At 55.3% G+C, this 9131-nt stretch overlaps 1 protein-coding gene across 13 annotated transcripts in view; it reads left to right on the top strand.

The window, feature by feature from the left end:
- The window catches only part of P2RY2 (purinergic receptor P2Y2), a 41095-nt gene extending 33027 nt beyond the window's left edge, over positions 1–8068 (top strand). For all 13 annotated transcript variants that reach the window (XM_027083321.1, XM_027083317.1, XM_027083313.1 and 10 more), the window contains one exon: positions 553–8068. In XM_027083321.1, coding sequence (XP_026939122.1) covers positions 557–1687 — 1131 coding nt within the window. In that variant the 5' untranslated portion in view covers positions 553–556 and the 3' untranslated portion in view covers positions 1688–8068. The remainder of the gene's footprint in view (positions 1–552) is intronic.
- The last annotated feature ends 1063 nt before the right edge of the window (positions 8069–9131 follow it).

Genomic DNA, 9131 nt, shown 5'->3' on the forward strand with positions numbered 1-9131 from the left:
CGTGAATCTCAGATGGTACCCCTTTGGGACCACCAGATCCTCAGGTTCTAGAGCTCAGAATCCTAGATCTAGAACTCTGTGTTCCTGAGGTTCTCAAACAGGGTCACTGATTTTTTTTTTTAAAGGCAAGCTGGTAAGTATTTTGGGCGTTGAGGAACATATGGTCTTTGTCACAACTATTCAACTCTATGTAAAGAGATGGGCATGGCTGTGTTCCAATAAAGCTTTATTTACAAAAACAGACTGGTAGGCTGGATTTGGCCCTCAGGGGGTATTTTGCCTCTCCCTGTTCCAAAGTGTTAGAATTATATGATCCTGACAGTCATGGATCTCATGCATCCTTAAGGTTCCAGGGTTCCAAGGTTCTGGGCCCCCTGGGTCCAGGGAGAGAGGCAGATCAGATGCAATAAAAGCCTTGAACGTAGTTGGGCAGATCTTAACCGAGGGAGTCTGTGGGCACTTGGGGTCCCTCATGGCCCTGGTCAGGTGGGGGTGTCAGGCTTCCCTGCTGGGTCCTGATGGCCGTTCTCCCCACCACCCCCTTCCCTTCAGGGCGATGGCCACAGGCCCGGGCCTCTGGAATGGCACCATCAATGGCACCTGGGATGGGGATGAGCTGGGCTACAAGTGCCGCTTCAATGAGAACTTCAAGTACGTGCTACTGCCTGTGTCCTACGGCGTGGTGTGCGTGCTCGCGCTGTGTCTGAACGCCGTGGCTCTCTACATCTTCCTGTGCCGCCTCAAGACCTGGAACGCCTCCACCACATACATGTTCCACTTGGCCATGTCGGACGCGCTGTACGCGGCCTCCCTGCCCCTGCTGGTCTATTACTATGCCCGCGGTGACCACTGGCCCTTCAGCACAGTGCTCTGCAAGCTGGTGCGCTTCCTCTTCTACACCAACCTTTACTGCAGCATCCTCTTCCTCACGTGCATCAGCGTGCACCGATGCCTGGGTGTCCTGCGTCCACTGCGCTCGCTGCGCTGGGGCCGGGCCCGCTACGCCCGCAGGGTGGCCGTCGCCGTGTGGGTGCTGGTGCTGGCCTGCCAGGCACCCGTGCTTTACTTCGTCACCACCAGTGCACGTGGTGGCCGCATTACCTGCCACGACACCTCGGCACCCGAGCTCTTCAGCCACTTCGTGGCCTACAGCTCCGTCATGCTGAGCCTGCTCTTCGCGGTGCCCTTCGCCATCATCCTGGTCTGTTACGTGCTCATGGCTCGGCGGCTGCTAAAGCCGACCCACGGGACCTCAGGGGGCCTGCCGCGGGCCAAGCGCAAGTCAGTGCGCACCATTGCCGTGGTGCTAGCTGTCTTCACCCTCTGCTTCCTGCCTTTCCACGTCACCCGCACCCTCTACTACTCCTTCCGCTCGCTGGACCTCAGCTGCCGCACCCTCAACGCCATCAACATGGCTTACAAGATCACCCGGCCGCTGGCCAGCGCCAACAGTTGCCTTGACCCTGTGCTCTACTTCCTGGCTGGGCAGAGGCTCGTGCGCTTTGCTCGGGACGTCAAGCCACCCACAGACCCCACCCCTACCACCCAGCTTCGCCGCAGGCTGGGCCTGCATAGGTTCAACAGAACTGACACTAAGAGGACAGAAGACTCGGCCAGCAGTGAGGACTCTAGACAGATAGAGTCCACACCGCCTGGTAGTGAAAACGCTAAGGACATCTGGCTGTAGGACCTGAACCCCTTGGGCCTGTGCCAGTTTGTGTCGGGTGGGACTGTAGACTTGTCCAAATGGGACAGTCTCTCCAGATATGGACCATCAGTGAATCAGGCCGGATGGTCAAGGGGGCCGTGACCCCAGTGCTCTGTCATTTGACAGGGGCGCAGTTTGTTCTCTGTGGTCCAGAGAGCTCAGCAGTCCCCACATCCTGAGTCACCATTTGTATGTGAGATTTGGGGAGTAAGGTTTTAAGAAAGGCAAGGGTTTGGGGCCAGCGCTGCCCCTGGCCTGAATCCCACATAAATACCTGGCTGTGCCTGCCAAGGTACCTAGGCTGGGCTCCAGACTAATCAAGTCAAGTGGAGAAACAGGCCCAGAGAGGAAAGTGACTTAACCAAGGTCACACAGCCAAGCCTGTGCCTGAGCTGCCTGGGAGGGACAGGGTCGCAGGTTGACCAGAGGACGCTGGTAAGGAGTCAGGGCTGAGCCAGAGGTTCCCACGATGAGTCGGAGTGGTCTGAGTGCCACTGTGGGCTCAGCTCTGAGGGGGACGCCCAGCCCAAGGGATGAACGTCTGGGAACTGATGTCATAAACCCATCTGGAGGCTGGGAGCCAGTTTGAGGCTGGGACTTGTACTAAAGGTGTTGTTACCTGCTGAGCCGGACCCCGCTGTGTAGTTGGAGGTTGGGGATACAGCCTGGGGAGCTCTCACCATCCACACTAGGGTCCTTTCTCCAACCTGTTCTCTTCCGCCTCCCCAGTAGCTGCCTCAGTGGTGGTCTCACACGAGGAATATAAATGTACTCTCCAGACCCCAGGTCATCCTCCACTTTAAAGTTAACTGGCTTTTATGCCTGGTTTTGCTGGGTACAGAGGGGAGTCAGGTGGGGTCCCAGTCCTCAGGATCCCCCAGTTTAGGATTTAATGGCAATGACCAGTCATGCGCTGGTAAAAGTTCAACCATTTAGCTGACTCTCGGCGGGGGGTGCGGGGGTGAGGGGAACCCATTATTTGCAGCATTGCCAGTTTCTGTGGTACAGATACTCCTGCCACAGCCAGTTTCAGACTACCAATGTGATATCAGCCTCCTTGCAAAATTCCTGAAAAATTAACAGAGGCCTCTTGAGAGCAGGTACAAGTTTCTCTAGCACACCACTGGATAATGCTGAGTGGTTGGGGCAGTGGACCAGGGCATCAGGGAAGGCTTCCTGGAGTGGGTGGACTTCTGAGAAAAGCACTTCATCAGAGAAGAACATCCAGGTGCAGGTGCGTTCTAGGCAAAGACATGGCGGCAGGAGAGCAGGGCCTGCAGGAACTGGAAGCTGGCTGGGCAGTTGGTACCCAGGTTCAAGGCAGGAATGGGGAGGGTGGGCGGGTCACAAGGAGGCCAAGTCAGGGCTCCCTCCTTGCCCTGACCATGAGGTTTCTTTTGCACTGGGGATAAGCGTGGGAGAGATTCACTCTTCCTGTCCAGTCCTCTTCCTCTTGGGAAAATCCAGCTACCCGACATAATGGTTGGTGCTCAGGCTGGGTCAGAGCTTAGTGTAGGGGGGATGAGTGTCACCTGGGACAGGTTCTGGGTCTAGCCAGGACCACTCTGGAGATGTGTGGAGTTCATCTGGACAGGGCCCAGCCCTAGCCTTTGGGCAGGAATAGGGCAAAACTGACAGACCTCACTTTGAACCTCAAGGATAAGGACTCTCTCTCTCTCTCTCCCTCTCTCTCTCTCTCTCCCTCTCCCTGTGGGAGAGCCCTTGCCCGATGGGCCCACTCTGCCTGAGAGAAGGTCCTTCTCTCCCCACCCCACCTACACCTACCTCCTATGACTTCTCCACCCTTCCCACTCTGCCTCTTCAAAACGGCACCCCCCAGAGGTTGCTCACATGGGCTCCCCCATGTGACAGGGACCTGTCGTAAGCCATGACCCAAATGATTCCTCTGCACTGTGCAATGTGGGTGACTTGCCCAAAGTAGTGTGAAATGCTCACCTCCCACATTCTAGGTTCTATACTCCTGTTAATGTAGCCCGGGTCCTTATGAGCATTTTTGTGATGATCTCTTACAGTCTGTCCCTGAACATTTCTTGCAGGCCTGAGCCTATCTCTTTCTTACCAGCTGCTGCTCAGGCTGAACCCAATCCCAGTTTATAAGATGCCTCTACCCATGTGAGATACTCTACTGGCCAGGAGTGTTAATGCTGAGCTCTGACCCCCTCAGCCCTGCTCAGACTCAGAGGCAGGGAGTTATACATTGTGACTTTGGGGGCTCTCGAGTGTCTATCTGTGGTTGGGGATGGGGCTGTGTCCACCACAGGCCCAAGTTCCCCTATAGTCCCCATTCCTTTCATGTCCTGCCCAGTTACCCCTCCAGCAGCTGTCCTGGAGACCCCAAGAACTGAGAGCCCCACAGCACATAGAGACCACACTATGGCCTAGTGCCAGGATGCCTTCCTTAAAGCAACTGCCTACAGATTTCTAAGGACACAGGAGCTAGGGGACAGGAGGGCCTGACTCACCATCTAATCCTGTGGCAGGCACTGGTGGGGATGGGGAATGAAGACCCTAAGGGAACCAGGGACAGGCCCAGGGCCCCTCCTGCAGACCCTAGTCAAACCGTCTGGCTCTTCGGTGTGGACATCTGGCCTTGTTCTCAGTGCCCAGGCCCCCCGCCTGGTGGGTGAGGTTCTTTACTCTGTTGCCGTATACTATTTTCAGCCCAAGTAAGAACAGGATTTTCCACTCCCAGTCCCAGACCATTGTCCAGCAGTGACGTGGAGGGACCTGCCTGCTCTCAAAATATCTCCTCTTACTCTCTGGGCCTTGCTGCCCTTTCCCCACCTCCTCGCCCTGACATCACTTCCTGGGGCTGTTGACTCCTGAAGGACGCTGTGAAAGGTCACAGCCCCTGACAGGGACCCCAGGGATTATCCAGCCCAGCTGCAGACTCAAGGCCAGAGAGGGGCAGGGCCTTGTCCAAGGTCACTCAGCAGGTTGGCGTGGCGCCTGGTCGTGCGCCAGGGGCTCGGGCTGCCCCTGCAGCTCTGCTCCATTTAGTGCAGGTCAGTGCCTTTGTGGGAATCCTGCCATCACCCCCACCACCCCAGCTCTTCCCACCTCTGATGGAGCTGGGGAGCTGAGGCCAGGGACCTGGGGCGGAGTGGGGCGGGGAGAGCAGCTGAGAGGAGTAAATGCCTGCTGACTGGCCTACAGCAGCTCTTCTCAGTGAGCTCCGTGCAACGGGGGCAGGGGCCCTGGCACATAGGGGTCTCTGCCCCGGGTGGCATTTGTCCCAGGAGGGACACTCTTACCCTCCAAAGGCTAGGAAAGGCCCTGGCCAACATGCCCTCCAGACACAGTTACTCCTATCTTGGTCCAAGTCAGGCCACCAAAGCTACCCCTCTGCCACCACCCTTGTCAAGGCAGATTTGGGCTGATCTGTTTAGAGCCAGGCCCCTGAGGAAGGGAGCGAAGGTACTGACCCGCGTCCCGGGCACCAGGCAGCGCCCTGTCACATCCATTATTCTTTATTCTTTACCACCACCGTGTGAAATAGACATTATTACCCCCATTTAGCAGATGAGAGGACAGGCTCTGAGAGGTGAGGACTTGCTCCAGGTTATACAGGCAGTAAACGGGTGAGTCAAGATTGAGTTCAGGTCCATCTGATGCCCAGATTAGTTCCCTTTCCAGTATCGCATGCCACTTGCAACCCCTGCGGGGCAGGAGAGTTTGTAAGCGACCCTTTGTGTGATTCAAGATGAGAGAGGCAGTCTAGTGAGGATGGAGTTAAGAGCACCCGTTCTCTGCCCAGACCACCTGCGTTTGAGGGTTGTCTCCACTTCTTCCAGCTGTGGCACCTTGGGCAAATCAATCTTGCAGCACCTCCATTTTCTCATTTCTAGAAGGAGATGCTACCTCCCACGTAGGGCATTGGGAGGCTTACCTGAACGAATACACATGAAGCACTTAGAACAGGACCTGGCACATGATAAGCGTTTACACACCAGGCACTGTGCCAAGGGGATACAGAGGCGAGCCAGCTGGACCCTGCCCTCAGGGAGTTGACATAACTTAATAAGTAACCACATTGGGATAAGTGAGTTGAAGGAAAGGACAGTGTGTCCGGCCAGTGAGCAAGAGAGTGTCCCCTGTGGGTGAGGCTTCCCCAGGGTGTGGCGGGAAAGAGCAGGTCCATCCTGGGGTGAGGTGTGGGACCACCCTCTGCCCTGCTTGGCACTGGGTGGCTCTCAGGCTCATGAGCTTGTGTGTGTTTACAGAACCTTGTCCAGGCGATGGGCTGTGGAAGGGCAGTAAGGAGAAGTGATGGCAGGAGGAGGAAGACGAGGATGCCTCTGATCTTCCAGAGCCCTCCCCTATGGGCTTGAGGGCTCCCACCCACCCATGGTAGCAGGCTTAACCATTTCTCCCAGACTGGTGGTGCCCACCACAGGGTGCTGCAGCCTCTCCTTGGTTTATCCAAGAGTCAGAGACCCAGGGCTGGAGGACTGGCCTGGAGCTGGGCCAGAGCAGGCAATGGATGGGCAGTTTTTGCTGTGTGACCTGAGGCCAACTGCTTGCCCTCTCTGTGTCACTCTATAGAACCTGAAGACCTTGCTTCCCACATTCCAGTTCTCCCTACCTTAGGGCAGCAGCCACCCAGATTTTTCATCAAAGACACAACTAACAGCTACTCCCCCAGGCACTCCCAAGACCCCATGAGCCCTCAGTTCTGAGGACTAGAGTGGGGCAGTGGGTCTCCCCTAGTATCAAGTGACCAGAAAGGTGAAGTGACTCCACTGGCACCACACATTGCCTTGGAGTGGAGCCAGTTGAATGTCTGATGCTTCTGCCTCCTGTGGGGTGGAGGCTGGAACTTGGCCAGGAGTCACTGGGCTGCAGGATGAAGGATGCATTTACCTTCCCCAGCGGTATGTGCTTGAGGTGTGGGGTGAAGGGTGAGGGAAATGAGCTCATCCTCCTCTGTCCTGATGCACCATGTGACATGGTGAATTTTTTCTTTCTGGGCCTCAGTTTCCAATTTCCCCATATGCAGCGGGCCCTGGCTCTGCCCGGCCACTCCAGCCTCTTCAGTAGGGCTCGCCTCTCTCTTGGCTCCAGCTCAGCCAGGTGTCCAGTCTCAGCCCTGTCCCAGCCAGGAACAATGGGCCAGACCAAGCCAGCCCCCAGGGGCTCACCTGAGACTATTTTCAGCCCTTGGAGATGAAGTCAGAAAAGGATTTTCCACTCCCAGCACAATGGCTGCCCTGCACCATTGTCCAGCAGGCATCCGCCTGCCCCAAAGTATCGCCCCTGCTTCTACCCTCTGGGCCTCCCTGCCCTACTCCTCACTTCCCAAACTTGACATCACTTCCTGGGCCTGTTACTCCTAAAAGCCACTGTGAAACAGCATGTGAGCCCCCTGGGAGACCTGACCAACTGGAATCAGTTTTCCCTCTTGGCAGGGACCCCAGGGATTATTTGGCTGCATTGAGAGACGGGAGACCAGAGAGGCCTGTGCCTCACCCAGGGTCATGCAGCGGTCAGCATGGAGACGAAATGTGAGGCCAGGGCTCTCTGGCTTCTTCCGTTTCCTCCATCAGCACTGGTCTGTACCTCCTGGGAGTGACAGCTCATCTTGGAAGGCCTGGGGTGGACATCCTGGGGAGAAGCCTGAGTGATGTGGGTGAGAGGGGGTGTACCTTGGGTTCTGACCTTGGAGCTCCCGATTCAGTCCTGTTTGTACCAACTGTGACTTTAGTGTGTGCTGAACTCAGAGTCACCAAGTAGCAGCTTCAGGGAAAGGAGGAGGTCTGGGGACACAGGGAAGCTGAGGCAGGAAGATCAGGGTTCTGGCCCAGTTTAGCCACCACTAGCCCTGTGATTGCAAACTCAGTTTCTTCATCTGTAAAATGGAACTGATAGTACCTCCTTTTCCAGTTTACTGAACAGTGAGCATGCAGTAAGGCACAAATGTGCAACTGTTTTATTTTTCTCCCATCGACTCTCTCTGCTTGATGACGTCTAATGTCCCTTTTCCATCCACAACTGCATATTTGGTAAACTCCACAACTTTGAGTCACTTTTGGATAACAACTGAAGTTCAGTCCAGTTTAAAATTCCAATCGCCTACTTAATTTACTGCTCCCTCCTCCTCTTCCCCTGCGCTGGGAGGACCCTGCTCCCTCTCCTTTGCGTGCCCCTCTCCTCTGGATGTGGGGCAAGGTGAGGAGGAAAGGGACCAGTGGATCATCCCCAGAACTGCCACAGCCCCCTCTTGCTGTCCTTGCTTCTCTGATCCTGACAACCTGACATCAGTGCCCCTCTGCATGGAATCTCCCGAACACCAGACCACACTTTTGTAAAAGTCTCTTCATTAAACAATCCCAAAGTCACCAATCTGAGTGTGACCCATCTTTCCTCCCTGAGTGATTTTCCTAGAGCCTCCCTCACCTGGCTTGGGAGTGGGAAAGCCCTTGTCCGGCCCCCTCCCCCCTCCCACTAGGTTGTGAACTCACAGCTGCAGAGATGTCAGGTGTTCTGCTTGTAGAGTCAAGAGTGATGGGTGGGGGACTTCCCTGGTGGCACAGTGGATAAGACTCTGTGCTCCCAATGCAGGGGGCCCAGGTTCGATCCCTGGTCAGGGAACTAGATCCCACATGCATGCCTCAAATAAGGAGCCCACCTGCCACAACTAAGGAGCCCACCTGCCACAACTAAGGAGACAGTGAGCTGCAACTAAGGAGCCCACCTGCCACAACTAAGACCTGGTGCACCTAAATAAATAATAATTGTTAAAAAAGAGTGAAGGGTGGTAGAGAGCTGGGCTAATAAACTCAGAGAAGGTATCTAACCCCAATTGTTTTCAGGTTACTTTAGTAGGGGGGTATTTTACCCCTCTGTGTCCTCAGATTTTTGTCCTGGAGCCAAATTCCAAATCAGCAGCCACATGAAAAGTCCTACCTCACTGTGGGATTAAACTGTCAGACCAGCCTTTGTGACCAAAGCAATTGCAAAATGTGGGGGAGGAAATTAAAAGTCGTCACCCAGCCTGTGGTAGTGTGTGTGTGTGTTTATGTCTGTGTTTATGTCACACACAGTGGTCACATCTGTGTGTGAGGGAGAAGTCTGAGGGGTAGGGGCTGTCCCGGCAGGTACCACATAGATACCTGGAGACAGAAGGGCCACAGGTGGGTGCCTAGACTGTGGGAGAAAGAGAGGGACCAGGAGGGGCTGCCATGGAGTCAGACTAAAACCAGGAGATAGAAGTAGACAGGGTTGGGGATGACAGGAAGAGATTGGAGTGGGGAGGGGATCCAGCTGCCAGCTCTGTAGACCCCCTTTCCTTCTCTCCCTCGCCATTCTTCCTCCCTTTCCTTCAGTTTCCCTCCCTCCTTACTTCCCATTTCCCTCACCCTTTTGTCCCCTGTCCCCAGAATTCCTGGGAACAAAGGAAATC

This window comes from Aethalodelphis obliquidens, unplaced genomic scaffold (assembly GCF_003676395.1).
Source record: "Aethalodelphis obliquidens isolate GAN/ISIS:26980383/991018 unplaced genomic scaffold, ASM367639v1 scaffold50, whole genome shotgun sequence".
In the NCBI taxonomy this organism is placed as follows: domain Eukaryota; kingdom Metazoa; phylum Chordata; class Mammalia; order Artiodactyla; family Delphinidae; genus Aethalodelphis; species Aethalodelphis obliquidens.